The 22,744-nt window shown below is 39.0% G+C and overlaps 1 protein-coding gene across 3 annotated transcripts in view; it reads left to right on the plus strand.

The window, feature by feature from the left end:
- SMC1B (structural maintenance of chromosomes 1B) overlaps positions 1-22,273 on the plus strand; it is a 28,959-nt gene extending 6,686 nt beyond the window's left edge. The window contains exons 8-25 of one of the 3 annotated variants that reach the window (XM_040061994.2): positions 1,305-1,387; positions 1,882-2,089; positions 3,039-3,224; positions 5,610-5,789; positions 6,761-6,907; positions 7,474-7,611; positions 8,093-8,209; positions 10,610-10,716; positions 11,463-11,604; positions 12,366-12,511; positions 13,543-13,696; positions 15,076-15,174; positions 16,022-16,178; positions 16,917-17,071; positions 18,441-18,592; positions 19,002-19,071; positions 20,694-20,804; positions 21,046-22,272. In XM_040061994.2, the coding sequence (XP_039917928.1) occupies positions 1,305-1,387; positions 1,882-2,089; positions 3,039-3,224; positions 5,610-5,789; positions 6,761-6,907; positions 7,474-7,611; positions 8,093-8,209; positions 10,610-10,716; positions 11,463-11,604; positions 12,366-12,511; positions 13,543-13,696; positions 15,076-15,174; positions 16,022-16,178; positions 16,917-17,071; positions 18,441-18,592; positions 19,002-19,071; positions 20,694-20,804; positions 21,046-21,156 (2,463 nt within the window). In that variant the 3' untranslated portion in view covers positions 21,157-22,272. Of the gene's footprint in view, positions 1-1,304; positions 1,388-1,881; positions 2,090-3,038; positions 3,225-5,609; positions 5,790-6,760; positions 6,908-7,473; positions 7,612-8,092; positions 8,210-10,609; positions 10,717-11,462; positions 11,605-12,365; positions 12,512-13,542; positions 13,697-15,075; positions 15,175-16,021; positions 16,179-16,916; positions 17,072-18,440; positions 18,593-19,001; positions 19,072-20,693; positions 20,805-21,045 lie in introns of all 3 variants that reach the window. The other 2 variants (XM_040061995.2, XM_040061996.2) reach the window with 2 other exon arrangements.
- The last annotated feature ends 471 nt before the right edge of the window (positions 22,274-22,744 follow it).

Consider the following 22,744-nt stretch of genomic DNA (forward strand, 5'->3'; position numbering starts at 1 on the left):
CAAACATGTAACAATAAAATATGTATATTTATCACTCTAGCTTGGTTATTCTGCCTGATGTCTTCTTCTGATAGAAGTAAAAAGGGCAGAAGCTCAGCTGGTGACTTCTGTTTTGCTGGGAACCTTGTCCTTGTTTTGTGTTTTTTGGTTGGTCTGGTTTTTTTCCAACTCTGCTAACTTGTATTTTTGTCACCTACTAAGAAGCTAGAGAGACAACATGCATTTCTTTAGCATTTAGTTAGAGTTGAGAGAGACTGCTGTTCAGAAAGCTTAAAAATACATCCTATGAGACTTAGAGTGATAGCATTCCAAACACCTCATTCTTGAACATATAATCTTGCTTCTAGGGAAAAGTCTGTATTTTCCTCCATATTTATGAGGATATAAAGTTATCCTTACTGTAATAGCTAAGCTAATATTCATACATCCGTTTTTTTCTTCATAAAATTAACAAACCCTGTTTCTTTTTGAATTAGTAATTCCTAGGAAAATGTAGTTAGTATCTAGAACTTAAATAAATTCCATTGCCTGTGCTGCTTAAACTGAACAAGTCCCATTGTGTTGTTGAGAAAGGAAAGAGGAATACTTAAGAGTGCATGAAATATGAATATGCAAACATTGTAGTGGGTGCAAGATGAGGTTAACTCTCCATCCCTAGAACTATTTAAAAGGTCACAAAGAGTTCAGGAGTTAAATTAAGGCTTAATAAACTGGGTAGATAGCAGTATTTTTTTTTCCTCTCCACTTGCTTCAGTTAACGTGTTTTTAATAAATTTGAGTAAATAAAAATTCCTGGTTTACCATTGGGTTTTTTTTTTTGTGTTTTTTTTTTTTTTTTTTTTTTTTGTTTTTTTTTTTTTTTTTTTTTGTTTTTTTTTTTTTTTGTTTTTTTTTACTTCAGTGTTTTGTGTCAGTTTGGAAACTGTGTCAACTTCTTTGGAAAAAGCTATTGATGTAGGGCCAAGAATAGCACCTCTTCTGTTTCAAGACCTATAATCTCCTGGCTCTTTGTTTAAAGTTTTTTTATTTGTTGGTGTCATGACTCTCTGTGTTGAAGGGGCTTTCCCTAAACTGTAGCTGAACGTGGAAAATCCAGCAATGGCCTTGGTAAAACAATTTCCCTATATTATTTGTTCAGGTGCAGCTTGGCACTGTTGCAGAAGAGATGCTGTTACTTCACCATGAAACACCAATAAAGAAGAAAAGCTTTATCTCAGTTCTTGTTCTGAATGTAGAGCTATATATCTTTAAACTGTCATTTTGCTGTGGCTTATTTGTAACACATTCTATTTGTGACTGCATAGGAAACCATAAAACAGACTCTGGAACAGGTAGAAGAGCATGAAAAACGCATAGAGAAGTTGGAAGAATATGCTAAAGTGTGCATGTATGTGTAAAAAGTTAAAAGCTAACTGGATTTCTTGGGTCTTGACAATTTTCAAAACATCACAGGTTTCTCTTTCCTTCTAACTACTTTATTTGAAATTTGAATAAGAACTAGAGTGATTACTAATTCTTACTAATTTTACTTAATATTTCAGTCCCTGTAGCTGTCAAAATAAAGTAGGAGGTATGATGACTAATCCATATTTTGTTTGAATCGGTTCTATAATTCTAATTACTCACAAGTTACGTTACTGTGGGTATGGGGCTTATTGGACAAATTCTGAGCAAGGAAACAGGACAGTTTGTAGTTGTGCTGCTCTAGAAAGCATTAATATTTACATTGTGTATTAGCACAGCTTGGTTCTTGCCTCCTGGGTCTTCTTCCTGATATTTATTCCTTGTTAAGTTAGGGGACAAGAGAATTACCTTAATTTATACTGAAAGCGTGCAAATACAAAATTGTGAGTTGCTTTTTATTTTTGCTTCTGTTCCAAGTGGCTCATTAACAGAAAAAAGACAGCAGGAGGAAGTGCTGGCTAAGGAAATTGAGAATGCAACAATACGAATGGCTGAAGTGAACCAAGACTTGAACAAAATAGTTGATGAACTGCAGAATGCCAAAATTGATTACCATGAAGGAAGGCGTGAGCAGATGAGAGCAGAGATCCTGGAAAGTCTGAAAAGGCTTTATCCAGATTCTGTGGTAATGAAATGGCCTCATTTAAGTGCTTTCTTGTAGAGTTAAGACTTCAAAGTTCTGCATTAGACTGAGTAAGCAGCTGTAAGTAAATTGGACAGTCTGGAATATCCTTTTAAATTTTGTTCTTGCTTGAGTATACTTGATGAAATAATACTACTGGAAGAATAGTAGCATATACTGTCATTATTTTTCACAGGGTCCAAAAATGAAGGGATTTCTGCTTGCATCAAATAGTAATTTTGATCTGTTGTGTGATTTAGTGGTGTTTAACTATTTCATTTTTTCCTTATTTGGTTTTGTTTTCTTCTGTCCTCCTTTCTGACTTCGTTATTTTGAACAAATGAATGGAAAGGTTAGCCATGAGGCCATTCATTCTGGAACAAATACTGCTTCTGAAAGACAATTTTTATATTATCAAATGGTCTGTCTTCGCTTATACGTTAGGAAATTTTACATATTTTCATTAAATTACGTTTCAGTAATGCCATTTAAGGGTTTTATCTATTGATTCTTAATTGTCAGCAGACATTAACTGGTTTATGAAGCATCTTTACATCTTTTTAGTGACGTTAAAAAGATAGACTCCAACACCAAAAGCCATTTCAAATTGGAAATTTTTAATAAATATGTTCAGTTAAATAATTGGCATCTGAGTATGACTCAGTGTAATCAGTCCCTTTTGGGGTACATAGTCATTTGAGATGTACGAGCTGGCAGGTTTTTTTTTTAATGTTTTTTTAATGTTTACTCAGATTTCCAATGTTGCCTTCAGAACATAAAAAGTAAAACATTTTCAGTTGTTTTTTTTGCTTCTTGGTCTTTTGCAGAAACCTCCCCAGAATATGGAAAGCATATCATGTTGTTTATTCCAGAGAGTAATATCATGTTGTTTACTCCAGAGAGTAAGAAATTTGTTTATGACGATAATATTTCTCTGTATTTTAATCTCCAGTTTGGAAGATTGCTTGACCTGTGTCATCCTATTCATAAAAAATACCAGCTTGCCGTTACCAAGGTGTTCAGCAAATACATGACTGCTATCGTTGTTGCTACTGAAAAAACAGCAAGAGATTGCATTCGGTTCCTAAAGCAAGAACGAGCTGAACCTGAAACTTTCCTTGCTTTGGATTACCTTGATGTAAGTATGTTTTTCTTTCTCCTGTCATCAGCCAGCTAATACACTTGTAAATTTGATACTGGCTCATTTAAGTTTAGCTAAAGTCAGCTTAAGTGTTAAGGCAGAGGCCTTGGGAAGTGAGTTTTGTGAGGCTCCTGTTGGCCCAGTGCTGGCCAGCTGAGGTTCCTCTGGATGGCAGCACGACCATCTGGCATATCAGCCGTTCCTCCCAGTTGATAGTGATCAGCAGATGCTGAGGGGACATTCTTCCCCATCATCCAGATAATTAATGAAGATGTTAAACAGGATCAATCCCAGTATTGACATGGCTACCTACTGGCCTCCAGCTGGGCTTTGTGCTACCAGTCACCACCCTGTGGGCTTGTCTGTTCAGACAGTTTTCAGTTCACCTCCCTGTTCATCGTGACCCTATTTCATCAGGTTCTCCATGATGATCTTAGGGGAGACAGTGTTCAAAGTCTCTCTGAAGTCCAGGTAGAAAATCAGTGTTCTCTCCTGGTCTGCCAGGCCAGTCATTTCTGTTGTGTCAGGCTGTTGTTGATCATGCATGACTGACTTGGTGAATCCATGCTGACTACTTCTCCAAGTTTTGTGTTCATATGCCTGGAACTTGTTTCTAGGATAAGTTGCTCTGTTACCTTTTCCATGATCAACGTCCATTGGCAGTCCTGCAGCTCCTAAGGTCCTCCTTGCCCCTTTTTGAGCACAGCAGTGACATTTGTTTTCCCCTAATCCTTAGGCACCTCTTTCAGTTGCCATGATCACTCAGAGGTACATTGAAAGTGGCCTTGTAATGACATCCTTCAGCTCTGCTGGTTGCACCTGGGCCTGCACATTTACATGAATCCAGTTTACTTAAGTTTTCCTGACCTTATCCTCTTCTTGCAAGAATATGTCCTCCTTGTTCTGGACTCCCTCTTGGGATCCTGCCTAGATTCCCAGAGGATAGTCTTGCAAGGTGAAGACTGAAGTGAAGAGAATTCAGTACCTCAACCTGTGCTGTGTCACCAAGGCCCCTGCCTCATTCAGTAGCAGGCTCACATCTGCCTTAGTCTTGCTTTTATCGCTGTGTATTTACAGACACCATTTCTTTGACATCCCTTGTCAGATTTGGTTTCAGCTGAGTTTCTAACCTCCTAAGTGCAATCCAAGCATGCAGGTCTGGATTCCTCTGAGACTGCCTGTTCCTTCTTCCACCTTTTGTTTGTTTCGTTTTTGCGGTTGAGTTTTGCCAGGAGCTCATTATTTATCCTCCTGGCATTTTTGCCTGACTCCTTGCTCATTGGTATGTTAACCCTGTTAAGACTGGAGGAGCTGATCCTTGAACACTGGACAGGATTCTTGGGCCTGTCTTCGTTTGGGGCCCTTGTTCCATGAAGAGGCCCAAGTTCAGGGCTGTGAGCCTTTTGCCCTGGTGCCTTCTCTCAGGATGCAGAACTCCTCTGTGTCATGCTTACTGCAGCCAGGGCTGCTTTTGACTTCCCCATCTCCTCCAATCCTCTCCTTTTTGAGCTCCAGCACACCTCACATTCCCACCTTCTGGCATCTCTGTCAGTTGGGGGAGGAATTGGTCATCAGCCCTTCTCAGGAGCGGCATGGATTGCTTATGCCCTTTCTTCTTGTCCTTTTAGCTGCCTGTAGAAAGCCTCATCTCTTTGTCCTTCCTGATCAGGCAGCCTGTAGCAGACACCCATTGCAAGGTCACCTTTACCAGGCCCCTCAGTCCTTAACCTGTGAGCTCCCAAATGGCTCATCTTCTTTCCCCAGGCAAACTTCCATGTATTCCAGCTGTTCTCTCGCATAATGGGCAACTTCACCTCCTCCTCCCTACCCCACCTGTCCTTCCCAAAAAGCTTGTATCCCTCCATGGCACTGCTCCAGCTAGAGGAACTATCAGATCATGACTCCTTGACCCCAGAAATCCTAGAATCACAGACTGGTTTGGTTTAGAATGGATCTTAAAGCTCAGCCAGTTCCACCCTTGCCATGGGCAGGGACATCTTCCACTCTCCCAGGTTGCTCCAAGCCCCTGGCCTTGAACACCTATAGGGATGGGGCAGCCACAGCTTCTCTGGGCAGGGTGGTAGCCCTGCAACCACACACAGATCTTGAACTCTCTTGTTTGTTCTCAATGCATTGTTGTCTTTGGTTTGGTGCACAGGTTATACAGTAGTATCTTAATGGCACCATAAATAGTGATGCAGTAGGTTACAGAGATTGCAGGACAGTGGTGTACAGACAACATAAACCCAAGATGTGTTTCTAGTCTTGTAGTGCCTGAGCTCCCTGTTGGTTGATTTATACATCCTGTCCCCAGACTACTCAGATTTGGACGTGCTTTGCTGTAACAACATGGACTTGAAACAGTGCTTGTTTGCTTTACAGGTTAAACCAATTAACGAGAAGCTAAGGGAGATAAAGGGAGCAAAAATGATGGTGGATGTTGTACAAACACAATTTGCTCCACTGAAAAAAGTGATTCAGTTTGTGAGTGGGAATGCCTTGATCTGTGAAACACTTAAGGAGGCAAAACACATTGCATTTGATGGACCAGTGAGGTTGAAAGTAAGAAGTCGAAGTTTATTGCATACATTTTTCATTGCAGTTGTGTTTGATGCCATTAAATAATTCTCTGTAAACGTGCTGGAGTATTGCAGATAAGCACAGAGTTGGTAGCCTGCTGTCTAATCCCACAGAAACAAATTACTAGGTACTTCGCATGGCTGTGTTTTCCTCTGATTGGTAGTTAAGTGGTTCCTTGGGAAAAGGAGGAGGCAAATGAAAGGATGGATAGTGTCCAAATATGGTTCTTGGTATGGTCCATGTGAGGAGAAATAGGAGGGATGGATAATCCTTCTTCTAAAACTGTCTGTTTTAAAAACACAGACCTTATCTTGCAAGATTTTCTTTGAAGAAATGCTTTCAAAAATTTTTAAAATACCTCCTAGAACCTCTTGGTTGTAGACATGGATTATGTTAAGGACTGCAAGCTTCTCTATCAATTCCTGCAGTTCTTTCTTCTTATTCCAGTCTCTATTGCTGCACACAGTATTTTACTCATTTAATAAACCTTCTAAAATTTTGATTAAGATGCCTTCAACTTAAAGCTAAGTGTGAAGTTATTTTTACTTGAAATAAAGTCACAAAACCACCCATATTCTTTACTAAAATTTACACTTTCACTTTACAAACAAGCTGTTTGCCTTTACTCTTTTACCGTGCTGTTTGGTCTGTCCTACCAAGTTTAAAATGTGTCTGTTCTACACCTTTTAAATACAAGTGCGTACACAAGGGGCTATATGCATGGAAATGATACAATTTCATTTTATTTTCTGATCAGTTGTAATAATACCAGAATGTGATTACTGCTAAGAAGCAACAGCCTTTATTTGCTTCAAATGTCTCATGTTAGCAGGTTTGGAAGAGAAAAGAAAAAATTGAGTATTGAGTCCAACTCAAATGTGGTTGTTACTTGCTTGAATACTGTATCTTGGATTTTTTTCAGATTCATTTGGATATAATTTATTTTCTTCCAGACAGTGGCTCTTGATGGAACTTTATTTTTGAAATCTGGAGTGATTTCTGGAGGATCAAGTGATTTAAGATTTAAAGCTAGAATTTGGGATGAGAAAGAAATGAGTAAAATGAAAGAAAGAAGAGATAGCTTGATTAATGAGTTAAAGGTAGGTCTCTTAAAAGCACTTAACTACCGAAATCATACTGTGTCTGACTTAATTCAGCTCTGGGAGGGTGATTGTCTGAAAATGTGATTTGCGAAGCTTCTAGGAGATGCAGACACGACGTAATAGCTGTTCATCCTCTTCTAGTTAACAGTGAATTCTGCATCTCAATTGTTAGCTGTGATTCTCAGCTTGCAGGCAGAAATACAGGACTACACTCTTGGTCCAAGCTCCCTCCAGGAAAAAGAACTGTAGACTTGTCATGAAAATGGCAATATGACTGTGACACGTGAATGTGGCATGATCCAAAGCCTGCCAGTGTAAAATGATTTGTCATGCCTTTAGTGTTGGCTTTTTTAAAGGGGGATGGAGTTGTAATGTAATCTGTGAGTGGATACTTTCATCGGAGTAATAAATCCATTACAATATTAATATTGAATATGACCTGTGCTATCAGCCTTTACCTTGAATGAGGCCTACATCAGTGAGGCTAGCTTTAAATCTGGAAAACAAATAATTTTCAGATAGTTCACCTTTTGTTTAAAAATACTTTTCTCCCACTTTCCCAGCACTTAATGAAGATCAGACGGAAGGAGGCTGACTTGAAGCAATTGCGTGCTCAGTGCCAAGGAACTCAGACACGACTTAAATATTCACAGAGTGAATTAGACATGATTAAAAAGAAACATCTTGCTAATCTCTTCATGGTATAATATTAAGTCTTTATCATTTTCATGTTTAAAAATTGTATTGTTTTAAACTGCAGTTACTGATCAAGTAATGCTACTTCCTTACATAGTTTTTCAAACTCAGTTTTACATAAAGCAATTACAACCAAGGAATTGATAAAATATAAAAAACAAGATTGCAGAGTACTTTACACGAGGCTTTTTCTATTGTGGTTTTAAAACTTGGATTTCTGTTAAGCTTGGTTTATCATTTAGTAGCCTTCAGAAGTCTGTAAGTCAAAGTGCACTTTATGTGGTAATTAGTTTGCTTTTCTGCTCCTTAAAACTGCAATTGTTACATGCAGATTGGCAATAATAGTGGTTAAGTGGCATTTGAGAAGAAAATATTTAATGTTTTTAATCACAGAAAACAGTTAACCTGGAACAGAGCTTTCTCTTAATTTCGAGAAAGTTGAGCATCTCTTTAAGAAAAATTGCCATCTTCTTCCTTTCTCTCTAGGAAAAATCAAAACTGGAAAGTGAACTGGTAAATATTGAGGCTCAGCATGATATGCTGAATGAAGGAATAGTACAAAGAAAAGAAAAAATAGAAGAATTTCAGAAAAAAATTAACAAGGTAATCCCCTCTGCCAGAGCTTTGAGAGCTCCTGCTATTGGGCTACAGAAACTTATGTTTTACTGATGTTTATACCTGGACAACTTCTAACTTTGTAAACTGCTTTGTCATCAAGGCTTGTACATTACTCCAGCAACCTCTCCACATCCTCTACCCTTCTTACCAAGGTAACTGTGAACAGAGAATGTAAATGAGTCACAGCTTCGCAAATCAGTTTCCTTGGAGTCAAAGTTGTGTGACTGTCAAGTGCTAAACACAACTCCAACCCACCAAACCCATCTACATGTCGAACTTTAAGCTTTGCTTAATATACACAGCCTTCTAGAGCTGAAAATAGTCCTCAGCACTGAGAGAGGGCTTTGTTCTGAACTCTACAGGTGACATGTCTGGGGTTTGGCCTGTCTGCTTGGAAAGTAGATGAAAAATTCCTTTCTCTTGGGAAGTAGCCAGTATTTGTTCTTGATTTTTCTCTGCTCTGATTCCCCTGGGAGAGTGGCTGGGATGTGCATGATGATTGTCAGCAAATTCCTATTTCACTGTTTTGGGGGGTTTATTTGTTTCTGTGGAGGTTTTCTTTGCTGGGTGGGAAGAAGGTTCTTTGGGGTTTTTGCATGTTGTGGGTTTGGGGCTTGTTTTGGTATTTTGTTAGGTTTTTTTAAGACTGTTGTATACCTGTATTCAAGTCCAGTTCATGGAAGATGGAGCTAGGCTGTGCTAAAACTGAGTGTTCTACCTCTCTTTTGAAGTGCAGGCGATGGAGAACTTGGAGATTCTGTTCTATCCCCACCTGTCCAAATTCATTATCTGTTACAGTACTAAACAGCTTTTGTCTTTGGAATGTACTCCTGTCTGCTTCCTATCAGCAACAGGAAAAGTTCTCTGTGATATGTCATCCACCACTTGGATTTCTCAGCAGTTTTTTGTGTAGGCACTTCTGCCATCTCATCCCTCAGTTTCCCTGTCATTTACTGATCTTCCAGTGGTGCCCAGAATAGTTCATACAGACAGTGGACAGATTGCAGAGCAGGGTTGTCATGAAGAGACTAAAGGCATTCAGTGTAGGGATGTTAGTAAAGCCTAATGCGATGCCCAGAGGGGTTTCCTGCTGTGTTCTGCTGGAGTAGGCAGCAGCTGACCTCATGGGGAAATAGGTACTTCATCCCTACCTGTGTCCTGAAGCTGCCTTTGTTCCCACTCTTGTCAAAGAAAGTCATCTGGTATAATCTCTGGAAAAATGGCACTGCAGTTCTCTCTGGGGCATTCACAGCCCAGGACTTAGATGCTGGTGTAAGTGGATATTGTTGGAGAAAGTGAGATTCCTCACCACTGTCTGCAGTAACTCAGGCTGTATTGTACATCTGTAATTTTGTTCCTGGCTTCTGACCCAATTCTCATCTGTCAGTCTGGGATTAATCCATGACTGGAATTCTACATGTAAGAACAAGCCAAAATAGCTGCCTGTTCTCTGTCTTGCTTGGGGTGCAGGCATGAGGGAGTGCAGATGTCTGTCATCTGCAAACACTGAGAAAGTCATTGATGGTTAACAATGTAAGAATTCCAGATACAGGAACTTCTCTTTTGTTTGTTCTGAAAAAACTAAGAACAGAGGCTATCATTTGGAACCAATCACTGGTTTCCAAAGAGTGGTGTAACTTGGGTGGTATCACTTGGTTTGATATGTAGTATTTGATACCTGGCTAAAAAAACCTGAATACTAAAACAGTATAAACAGTACCAGGCTTTGATCTGTAAAGTTCTCAAAATTTTGTTCTGTCCATTGGGTTTCCTTTTAAACAGGCTGTTGCTGTTTCTTGGTTCAGTCCAGCCATATGCACCTAGTATTTGCCTGCTTAAATTTCTGTTAAAAATTTTAGAATTGGTTTTGACTGATGCTTTTGTTAGTATCTGCTGTATAATTAGGAAATGAGATATTCCATGGGAGAGTTTTGCTATGACTTTTCTATAAACAGAGCACAGTAATTAATATTTATGAGTCTCTTGAAAGGATTCAAATAAAGAACTGAACTACAACTTAAAGAAATCTGGTGTATCTGACAGTGTCCTGTCTAGCTTTTTCTTCTTCAGCTGTCTGGGAACAACAGGCAAAACCAGGGAAGCTGGTTACACTGTGACTTTTGTCTTCAGAATGACCAGGTGCTGTCAAGAAGAGCTGAGATTGAAGTTACACTTGGTTGATAGATCACGGGCACGTATGCCTTACATCTGGCGTTTGGACTCAAAGTGTTACTTGAAAATTTCAAGTACAAATTACTTCTCAGTAGCTGTTTTCTTGAAGCACCTTAAAAATCTAGTCTAGTAGCATGAAGTGATTGAATATTTCACATCTGCGAGTTGCAAAATAATATAATCTTTTTTTGTTCCATTTCTCTGTTTTCAAAGGTTGAAGATGATGTTTTCCGGGAATTCTGTGAAGAAATTGGTATAGAAAATATTCGCGTGTATGAACAAGAACATGTGAGACAACAAGAGGAGATTGATAAGAGAAGGTGGTGTATGTCACTGAAATGTAAACCAGTGGTTGGCATTAGATTGGGCACACTGGTACTTGAGAAACTCCCTCACTGGAAGTAACACAAAGTCCTAGGGGAATGCAGAAGGTTCTCCTTGTCACTGTGAGGATTAGCTAGGCCACTGCTATAGATTAGTAAAACCATTGCTATGACTCAGGCTTGTTAGACAGAGTCAGTGACAGCTTGCAACAAATTTGAAAGGTAACATTTATTCTTCTGCTGGCACTATTGTAAGAAAATAAAGAATAGTTTTCTAATACCCACCGTGAAAAATGGCACTATTCCCAGATTGAGAATATAGTCTCTAGCGTGTGAAAAATCTTAAGGAAAACTGGTGTAAGATGCAGGTGGTTGGTATGGGAACAGACTCATAAGGAAAACAGATTCTTGAGTTTTTCACAGGCAACCCCAGCTAGTGTTTCTCTCACAGATAACCTGTCACTGCACCACAGATCTGTGTCTTAGAAGGAGAATGTTCAAATGAGCTGATGGTTGAAGTTCAAGTGTCACTTTCCATGATGTGGCTATATTCTATTTGTTTAACCAATATCACTGTATCTTTGTGATTTCCCTTATATCCATGGGCTATGGTGTAATAGAATTAATGTCATGCAGATTTTTGTGTTCACACAGAAGATACAGCAATGGTATCTAAATAGAGTCCAATCACAGTTAATAGCCTGCTTTGTAAGAACTGGTTTTAAATCCTGTACTTCGTCTAGACTTGAGTTTGAAAATCAGAGGACACGACTGAGTGTTCAGCTGGAGTATAATCGTGATCATCTACAAAAATTAGCAAACTCCGTCAGCAAGGTGAGGGAGACAGTTCACAAAGATGAAGCTGAGATTATCAAGCTACAGAAGGTAATATTAAAATCAATTTCTGTCTCTGTAATTCAGTGCATTCTTTCCTCTCAGTTCCAGTCTTGAATAAATGTAGTTGATGCTGTGGATTAATTTTTCAAGGGGTTAATTCAATATTGACTTCGTTATTGGATGTATGTTGCATTTTAACCTTGGAATAAACTGCCATATTTGGATGCTTATTTATTATTAAAAATAAGCTTAACTAAAAATTAAGGTTCGGATTACTGTGTGTACAATACTATTTTAGATTTTGTTCAGTTAACGTGTTCAGTTGATATGAGAAAGCAACATACAACTAAAGATAAAACCAGCAGCATGTGGCTCAGATTCAACAGAAGATTTTATGAATAAGAGCAAGCAACTCTGGTGCTTTAAGTCTTTAAGCTACTTTGCACCCACTAATACATTTAAAGTAATCCTATGAAACCAGTTTAGATTTTTAGTTGAATATGTATGGGTTCCTCCTTCACAGTGTTTTTTATCCTGTATTGTGCTGATGCTGCTTGTTAAAGAAACAATTTTGTGCTTTTTCACAGTAAAGGGATGGAAAAAATAAGTGCTTTGAACAAAAAAACCAAAAAGTGAAATGTATAAAACTGCCACAAAGTAGGGGAACTCCCACTTCCCGGTGCCCTTCAAGTTCTGTGCTGTAAAACATTTGAATGTAACAGGTTTAAACTTTAACTCCTTTCTGTATAGTAGAGGTTCCAGATCTAGATTCCTGGTGGGGGGTTAAAAACTTAAATATTTCTATGCAGGATGAGGAAAAGCTTCTAAAAAAAGTGAATGAACTTTTGGAGGAGCAGCAACACCTTAAGGATAGATTAAGTGCTCATAAATCTGAGCTTGCAAAAAGCCAAAATGAAGTTGAAGAGTTCAGAAAGACGATGTTAACTCTTAATAGGTAATTCCTACTTCTACTGCTGGGAAGATGGTTAAAGGGATAATATTTAGAAGGGATTTACTGATCATGTATTTGGATTTGTCTTGTTTTGTTTTCTTGTGAAAGATTTATTAGGCACATAAGGATTTGCATTTGCAGTGTGCCTTAGTTTAACCGTGTTTTTGTAATTCAGTGTGTGAAGGAGAGTTTTTCAAGAGAGCCATCCCATAAACCATACAGAATTATTTTATCATCTCCCTAGTCTTAGGTGTCTCCCTGTGATGTCTGACCACAGATCTCTCATCTCTTGTGGTTGGTATGTAGTAGCTTACAGCTTGATTGGAAGCATGTCAAGCTCCCTCGTAGTTCCACAGTTTAGTTTGAGTTGTACAGTGCGTCTGATTAATGGGAACTTTTTTATTTTCCAATTTCATTGTTATTTTTCCAGACTTTTCATGTTTTGGATACCTTAAACTAATACTAACTTTAGGTCATTATTTTGTCCTGCTGTTACATTAAATCAACTCCTTTGTGGAGAGTTTATACTTCAGTTCTGTTGTCCTTGCTTATCTTGATGTCCCTTAATCAGGAGTCATCACTGTTTAAAAACCCCATCGTGTTGGCACACTATGGCTAGGCAGACTTGTGGAATCTTCCTGCTATCAGAGGAACTGGTTGCAAAGAATCAAGCTGTTTCAAGGAGAGTAATGATAAAAGATAGTTGATTATGTGTTAAAGGATCAAATCTCCATACATGTTCACTAGAGTTGAACTGAGGTGGGCTGTAATTAGGAAGGATGGGTATTTGAACTTGATTTTTAAGTGAACTTGGCAATGTAGTGAGACTGAGGCTCCCTCCTGGAGTAATTCAGGAGAATGGAGGGGATGGCAGAAGTACAGTACCATTTCCCTTTATGTTTGACGGGAGCTATTGCAGAGGAAACAGCCCCCTCGGTGCTTGCAATCTCTTTTCCATGTTGTATTTATCATGCTGTTTGGATGTTATTAGCAGTGATTTTTCCACTCTTGGGTTGTGCCTTTTGTGCTTGTAGAGAAGCCACAAAGTTGCAGAGGGAAGCTGCAGCTCTAGAAAGCTCTCTGGAAGCAAAGAGATTAAGGCGACATAATCTGCTGCTTGAGTGCAAGGTGCAGGACTTGAGAATCAACTTACTGTTTGGATCACTGGATGACATCAGTGAAATAGAGGTACTTGATGTTTACAGAAGATAGATAGCATGGAGGAGCACTTCCTCATCAATTTAAAGATCCTCTTTTTTTCCTTAAAGGACAGTTTTTCTTACACAGTAATGTTCAAACCAATATACTCTATTTGTGTCACCAGGTCTCTTTCATTCAAAAGAAGGATTTATTTTTATTTTTGTAGACAGAAATATTGTTTGCAAGTATTTTTGATTGTGCTTGAAACATATTCTTGTGATATATATAAAGTCTTGTGGTACAAGAAAATTGGTGTGAAGATGAGCAAGAGGATATACAGGGGTCAGTTCAGAAATGTAGATAAATACAGCATGTGCAAGGGTTGAGATCATATTTGGTCTAACATCCATAATACAATTGCTCTATATAAAATCATCCTTTTGTGTTCAGTACATGTAGGTACTCACAGAAATCAGGGATAGGCTAAAATGGAAATATTCCTTCTATCTGATGACTGCCCCTTATTATTTGTCTCCATCTTCCCTCTTTTTCCAACATACCTTTTGTGAGGAGAAATAAACTTTGTAATAAAAGAAATGAGCTGTGGGTTTTGAAGAACTTAAAACAAGTGTGTGAATATGGAAGGATTTTTATTGAACCCACTCCTTAGAGTATTTTTGCTGGAGGATAGGTATGAACTGGGCAGCAGACAAAATGCAGGCAGTGAGGTCTGTGAAGGGAGGAAGCAAGAGCTGTGAATGATCAGTGTGTGTAGAAACTCTGCTCTCACTGTTTCTGAATAAGAAGGAGAGGAAACCAAGGAGGGGAGCAGAAGGAATAACAGTGTGGATTCTTAATTAAACTCACTGAGACAACCAGCAAGATTTGGTTCCGAGAAAGAATCTTGGTAGGAAAGGGGTCTAATAATGAGAGATAGCACGTTTCATTTAAGGGAAGGTGACTGTTTGAAATTCAGGCTACAGAGTGTAGAATGTACTCTGCTTATGCCATGCAGAGCTGAAGCTCCTCAATTCTTTTGAATCTGAGTGGAAGAAGTGTCTCAGCTTACGCACTTCAGCCTCCCCTTGGAAAGGATTGAGGTATCAGGGAGTGTACATCTTTCCAATCAGGATATTTACAGTATGTACAGTGTTGTAAATATGTAATAAACAGATTGCTGCTGCTTTTTTAACATAGCTTCAGGCTGAGTTTAGTAGATGTTTTCATCTTCATTTAACAGAGGTGTGTGTTCGTTAATTAGGCTCATGAGATATTAACTGTTCACTCCCATTTCGGCCAGGGGAAGAGCCATGGATAAAGTTTACGTCATACCATGTCTCTTAATTTCAAAACCTTTGAATGAATTGGTTTTACAGTTTCCAAGTTACCTGTTGTATTTCTGAACTGGAATGTCCTTCATCTTACAGCTAGGAACTGAAGTGGAAGGCACCCAGGCTCTCTCAGGGATCTATGAAAGGGAAGAGGGAATTCAGATAGACTACAGTACCCTAGAAATCAACTTAAAGGTAATCTTTTCTGCCTTAAATTATTAGAGGTGAAAGATATTTTATTTGTTGTTTATTTTATTCTTCACCCTGGTTCTTTAAGTGACACTTAGTAAAACCACTGCTAAGCTGAGGTGCATGTCTGTGTGCTCTGGTTTTCTACTCATGATTTAGCATTTGACGTGTGGGATTTCTAGATAGGTCAGATTCCCATATAACTGGCTTTACCTTACAGCTTACCTCAACCACAGAAATGGAATTGAGAGACTTAATATAACCTTGTTTTGTTGGTTTTTTTTCCCTTCGTGCCTTGAAGTTCCAGCTTTGTACGTTAAGGCTCAAAACTGGATGGCTGTGGGGGGTTATTTACCTTCTCTTTGCAGAGACCAAGGCTTCCCATCCTTCCCTGTCTAACAGCCCATTAGGTCACATTTTCTCAGCAGGTTTTGTAATTTTCTTTTTCCTTTTTAGTCTTGAGGAAAACAGTTAAATGTCAGAGGCTAAAAGCACAGAGAAAAGGATGAATCTGTCATCAGCAGAACTTATCTCAAAGAAGTCACTGAGAATCTCTTTAAAAATCAAGGAGTGAAGCATTAATCCTGCTCCTGTGTTGTATTTGTATTTTAAAAAGGGAATAGAGGGAAAATAATTGGCTCCCTGTTTTTAAAGGTCTTGGGAAAGAAGAGTGAGGGCCTGGTAGGTCTTGCAAGAACCAAGACCTGGGTGCTATTTTCAGTTGTGTTTCAAGTTAAAGCTATTAATGGATAATTGTTTCAGGAACCATGAGTGCTTGCTGTGTGTATTGAAATGTCTTGGCCAAAAAGCAAATGATATTGCTCTATTGTTTTTGGCGTTTTTTTTTATTTAGGAACTAGAATCTGATAAAGATATAGAGGATCATGTGAATCAAATGCAGCAGGAAATCAAAGCTAAGGAGGTGACATTAATGAAGACAGCTGCTCCAAACCTGAGAGCAGGAGAGAAGTTACAGATAGCTCGGAGCAAGTTCCAAGAATCGATAGACGGTAACACTGAGTCTTCTCATGTCAGTCACTTTTGTGATTCCACCCTAATTGAAACTCCTCTTCTAGGGGTTGGTCCTGCTGGCTTTGCCCCTTTCAGATATTAAGGTGGTTTTTTTGTGCTTAAGTGTTTATTCTCAGTTATCTTTTTAATTATATGTAAACAATTCATTAACACACTTGAGTGTGCAGTAGTTTGTTGAAATGCAGTTTGAATGATTGAGAAGATACTTGTTCCCCACATGACATCATAAAGTGTTTTTACTTGCTTGCTGAGAAGTACTGACTTTAATATTAAAATTGCTTAAATTTTTCTTACATAACTGAAGGAACTGTATATGTTGTCCAAAACTCAGACATGAGCATTTCTACAAAACTGTTAGTATCTCCAGAGAGTTTTGAAGATACTAACAATGTAAGAAACTTAATGGCTTCTGGAGCTATACCAGGTCAGTGCTGCCTGGCTCCCAGAAGGAATTAGGAGAAGAATATTGTTCCTTGCTCCAGACAAATGTGGCACAGAGCAGATTAAATATATCACAACTTTGCTGGTTTGTGGGTCCTCCATTTGAAATATGGAAGGAAACTCACACTAAATTAGTATGTTCCTTTTTCTGCAGTAAGTATTTTCTTTGATGCTGCTCATGGTACCCAGTTTGTTCTTGGTTGTTATTTCTTCTGTGTATCTGCTCAAAGACTTCTTAAGGAGTAATTCCTGTGATTTTATTTTTTTTCCCATAGCTTTTGAGGCCAGCAGAAAGGAGGCCAGAATGTGCAAGCAGGAATTTGAAGAGGTGAAAAAAAGGAGATATGAGCTGTTTAGCCAGTGCTTTGAGCATGCCTCCATAGCCATTGACAGGATCTACAAGAAGCTTTGCAGGAACAGTAGTGCTCAGGTTTGTCCTGCTCAGGAGCTTTGCCTTAAAGGCCTCACTGGATGCTTTGTTACATAGAATAAAGTAACATTTGTGGTTTCCAAAGACAGTCTCAAACCTTAAGAAGAAAATTTTAGAAATAAAGACTACAGAAGTTTAGGGACAGGGAGGGAATAGGCAATAAACCAGAGTGTGCTTGGCATTAGACAGAGAGGTAATCTGTGAGCAGAATTAGGAGCTATTCAGCTTGGCTTAGTTTTACTCTTTGCTTTTAGCAGACTTATAAATTATCAGAACACCAGTGTGGAATGTAATTGAGTACTTCATTTAAAAATAACATTGGTTTACAGATCAAGTTATACAAATAATAATCATTAGTACAGATAATTGAAAATCAGAAATCAGTGCAAGTGTTTTCTACAAGGTCTTGAAGCACCTTCTACCCCACTTAAATATTTAGAAAACATAATTAGACATAATGTTTGCAACTTCTAAGAAACATGTAGAAAAATTGTGTCACAATTATCTTTGTTACTGTTACTGTATTAATACCAAAGAAGGAACTCCCAAATGCTTTGGTTATGTCAAATTCCATGGACTGTGGATTGTTTAAAGGATTGAACTCTTGTCTGCCTTAATATTTTGTGTCTTCCTTCAGCATATTGTAAGTTGGTTTGGTTTTCTTCCATGATGTCTGTGATCTCAGAGGAGATGTTTGAAATGAGGGTTAAATAAGGAAATTTCTCTTGCCTGTCTCCACTTGTGCATAGGGGAAGAGTCTGTTATTTTATTGTCTCTTCCATTAATGAGAAAAATAAACCATGCAGAAAAGATCTTACCCAACATACCTTTAGTGGTTAGGAAAAAAGGTGATTCCTTTAAAATAATGCTTTTAAATTTGTCCCTGGGAACAGGGATACGAAGTATAGAAGAAGACTTTAATACAAGCAATCTTTGTCCTGCTCAAAGCTAGGTTCTGTAAAGCCAACCTTTCACTAAGAAAAAGGCAGTTTTGCAAATAAATTGTCTTCCAGGCCAAAAAAAGAAGAAATCTGCTTTTGAAGTCTAACTAATAATTCAAATAAAATCAAAGCAGTTACATGAAAGGTGATAAAATCAAATTTGTTCAGCAGTTGAAAGATTGGAAGTAACAGCTACATGTGGCACCACTTCCATACTGGTTTTGTTACTGAGCCTCTTGGTTCCTGGCTTTTTAACAAAACCATGTTCTCCAGATACTGCTGATCCCAGAATGGATGAACAGGTTCCCTAAAAGTGAAGCAAACTCACTGGTTTCCTCACTAGCTCAGGCAGTATTTAAACCTAAAAAATACCTATCTAAATAAATCGATAAATCTCACTTTTAACAATTAAATGTATTTGTTTCCAGGCATTCCTTAGTCCTGAAAACCCTGAGGAGCCCTACCTGGAGGGCATTGGCTTTAACTGCGTGGCTCCGGGCAAGCGCTTTATGCCAATGGACAGTTTGTCAGGAGGGGAAAAAACAGTGGCAGCCCTGGCCCTTGTGTTTGCCATACACAGGTAAAAGGATTATTTATGGATTATTATTTATGTTCTGGGAATATCCAAGGGAGAAAAAAAGAAGTATTAGGCTATTCTCCAAGTCAGGTAGGTGATAGAGAGACAGTTGTGCTTAATGTCCTTAATGTGAGGACATTAGCAAATCCTGCTAATGGAGCGTCCTGAAGTCCTTATTCTTTATCTGTCATGAGTTTATATAATATAGAATTTACTGTTGATTAAAATATTAACTGTTAATTAATTTCTTGCCTATTAATATGAAATATTAAACTATACTGAATTAATTAAAATCATTATTATATTTATTTTAATTAAATATAATCAACTTTATTCATGGAGTAAGTAAGTAATTAAAACGTTGATTAACATTTTGGTATCTCCGTGCAAAATACTGTCTTGTCTTCCGCAGCTTTCGTCCAGCTCCTTTTTTTATTTTGGATGAGATAGATGCTGCACTGGACAACACCAACATTGATAAAGTAAGTTCCTCTTTCACCCACAATGTCTGGTGTCTTTTGTAGAAGGGTGGCTACTTCCATTGCAGGTTGTGAGGATACAGGAATTGAATAGCCTGACTGAACCTGTTTTATATTAGATTGGATTTAGAGCTAAATTAGTGAGAGCCTGTGAGATAGGGGAAAACTTTAAATTCCTTCATCCAGGTGTGTTTGATTGGTCTCTAAATTGTGAAGGTGAGAGGAGGTGGTGAGGAGTGTGAAGGTGTGCAGGTGTGTTTGTAACCCCACGTGGCACAGTCTAACCTGGAGGGCACCTGGGAATTGTGCTGCTTGGAATTGGGAAGGCCTTGGAGTCACTTGCTCTGAGAAGTAGCAAGGAGTGTGTGTGCGCGTGGAAACCAAGTCATTCTGTCACTGGAGAGTTTAATATCATTGGCTTAATAACAATTTTTGCATTAGCCCCAATTAAGCTGTTGCTTGTCATTTTATGAAAGCCACATGACTTTTCTTGATTAAAACACCTTTCTGCCCTCTCAATTTCTCTCCCTTTTTGCCAGTAATAGTTCAATGTAACAAGAACTGAGGCTGGAGTGCAAACAGCAGATTGCAGCTGTGGGTGGCAGCCCCTGGAAGGGGGAGACTCAGAACAGAGGGACTGTTTGTAGGGAGGAATAGATAACGGGAAGCTCTACCACTTGTGCCTGCCAGATAGAATTCAGTTCCTTCTTGGACATTACTGGCTCACTGTGAGAAGTTCCTGAACCCAGATTCCATAAATAATCCGTGGGATGCACGTCCACAAGGATTACCCAGCCCCTGAGGTGGTTTTTTATTTGGTGCAGTGTGTTTCAGCAACATCAGATGGGATGTAGTGGGGCTATAATGAAGATCCCTAAGGAAGCTTGAGGGTTTTGGCTCTCATTGACGTGGTTAAAAACAAGATTACACATCTGTTTCTTTCCATTCTTTCAGAGTGATGATGTATTAAAGCAGATCTCTCACTAATTGGAACTATGCTCTGAAATTATTGTGAAGTTTGTAACTTACTAACAGCAGTTCTTCCTGGAACTTATTAACAGTTCTTCCATTAAAAAAGTAATTTCTCTATCATGTAAATAGACCTGTGCAGGCAGAGGGCTAATTAAAAATGTACTGGTTTTCCTTTATGCAGCATTTAATTTGTACTGGGGGACCAATTAACAACTTAAATTTTCTTCCTTTAAGTTGCATTATCATTGAGAAACTTGCTGCTGTCTGCAGTGAACTAATATAAGAATATTATACAGCCAGTAGCAAACTTTCCACACTTCTTTTAAAACTTACTTAGGAATTTCCATCTTCCTTTCTAGTTCTATAAAGTAAAATTGTTATTCATTAGCACTGGTGTCTTTTTAGAGCTTTATTGATTAGAATGAAACATTATTTTCTTAAATGTTTTCAAAAAGCAGCACACCCCGAGGGGTAGTGTTAAAACCATGCAAAATATCTGGCTTTTAAAACTTGGTTTATTTCTCATTTTAGCAGTCTTATTTCATGATGGAATTCTGCAGCTAGCACAGTTCAGTTCTTCCCTCACCAGTCCCTAATCACAGCACTGTTTCAGGTTGCCAGAACTAACTGAAATACTTGGTTTCTTTCCAAAGGTCTCAAGTTTCATTAGGGAACAGGCACATGAACAGCTCCAAATGATAGTTATTTCCCTGAAGGAAGAGTTTTATTGCAAGGCAGATGCACTGATCGGAGTGTGTCCCGAGGTAACAATTAATTGTGGTTATTAATAAGGCACACGGGGTTGTTGGAGCACTGGGTCACACCTGAAGCGTTGCTCCAGTGAATCACACACGGTTGGTGGCTGGGCGTGTCCTGCTGTGCAGGTACCGGCTCCAGGGACCATCCTTTGGGGAACTCGAGCTCATGATTTGCAGCTCTTAGTTAGGAAAGGCTCATTCCAAGTACCAGAAGTGTGTTACCTGGTGTGATCCTCCCTCTTCTCAGCACGATGATGTGATGTTCAGCCAAGTCCTGACGCTGGATCTCACCGTGTACCCTGAGGGGGAAGAGCAGGACGCAGCAGAGAAGCCTAGCCGTGGTTCTCTCTTTGAATAGCACGTGGATGGCATCAGGGCCAGGTGACAGCAGGAACTGGGCTCACAGCTGCCTCTTACAAACCTGAGTTCAAGGGTTCCTAGTCGAGGTTGACAGGGAAATGTTCACTTTTCAGGTGAAACAGTTACGCAAAATACTAGGAATTAACTGCTACTCTTTGATGCAGTTTTGTTAAGGAGTGAGAGCCCGAGGCTATTTCTGAGGTGTGCACACAAACCCAAAGCTTTCATTCCAAATATTTTGGTTGTATGAAGAAAGGCTGCAGGTTCAGTTCTAAGTATAGTAATCCTAAAGAACAAGCCTCTTGCTTTTCTTAGGAAAAGTGCCAGCATGCTGGTCAGGTGCTCACTGCTCCAGTCAGGACCTTTTGTGTTGTAGCTGCATCTCTTTGCCTTCAGATAGGATTATCTCCTCTACTCTAAAACTGTAAGGGACTGGAATGTGCTCTTTGTCTTGGGTGACTTCTGTGACAACCAGAAAACTTCAGTCTTCCACTCCAACTTTAGGCAAGTATTAGTTAACTATACAAAAACTTGCCCTGCAGCTCTAGAGCTGTGATGTAACCTTGAAAAAATTCCACCTCTGAGCTATTTCACCTTGTAGAGGAGTGGAAAGCATGAGTCAGATGCTATAGAGGCAAATGAAATATATATAGAAAAATATATTGGTTTGTTACTATGCAGCTGTCCCAGTACACTGAAGTTACTTTGCTGGCTATTTTTCATCTAAGCAGATAGAAGTTAATGAACTTCTCATCTAAAGTTAATTAAGTTGGGTACAGAAAACTGAAAGCTGGAATCAGTTTTTCTGGCTTATGTTCCACCTCTGTGTGTGCTGAAGGTGGTTTGTGGTTGTTCATAATTGTATCTTGTGTTCACAGAGCAGGTTCCTTTTGTCCTGTGGGTTGCTTACACATACCTGCCTTGTCATGTGCTGTGAGCCCTGGGCTGGTGCTGGGCCTGTGGGGATCCAGCCTCAGGGAGGAAAGTTGAGCAGGAGTGTAACATGTTTCATGGGAATGCAGATGTTCATCACGCATTTGTGTTACTGCTACACTTCATTGAATAAAATAATTTGTTCTGAGGCATGAGTCAGCATCAGAGCCTTAATTCAGAATCCAGTAACAGATGTGTTAGGAGATAAAATAACCCCTCACTCTTCTGCTTTTGAGGATACAGTAGATGGCCCCTGAGCTGGGAGGCTGCTGGACAAGCTGCAGTTCAGCAGTGTCTACAAGGGAAGAATGACCAGTGCTGGGTGTAAGCTGATAATTACCAAGGGGGAGGGAGAGGATTTCCTATTGTGCACCCAACTTCAAGCACATGATAAGGAGTTGCACAACTTTAGGGTTCAAGTAGTGGCAGTAATCAGGGTCAATACAATCAAATACCTCAGTGCAAATGAGGGATTTTACTTCAGCTTGAAGCAACAGGCAAACTGTTCCGAGGTGATTATTAGGATCCACAAGAGCCTGAGTGGTCACTTTCCAAAGCAGCCCATTCATGCTGACTGCACAAGCTTATGTTATAGGGTAGTCTCACAGATAATGCTCTACATGATGCTGAAAGACCATTTTCAGAAGTGATCT

The sequence above is a fragment of the Hirundo rustica genome, chromosome 4 (genome assembly GCF_015227805.2).
Source record: "Hirundo rustica isolate bHirRus1 chromosome 4, bHirRus1.pri.v3, whole genome shotgun sequence".
Taxonomy (NCBI): Eukaryota; Metazoa; Chordata; class Aves; order Passeriformes; family Hirundinidae; genus Hirundo; species Hirundo rustica.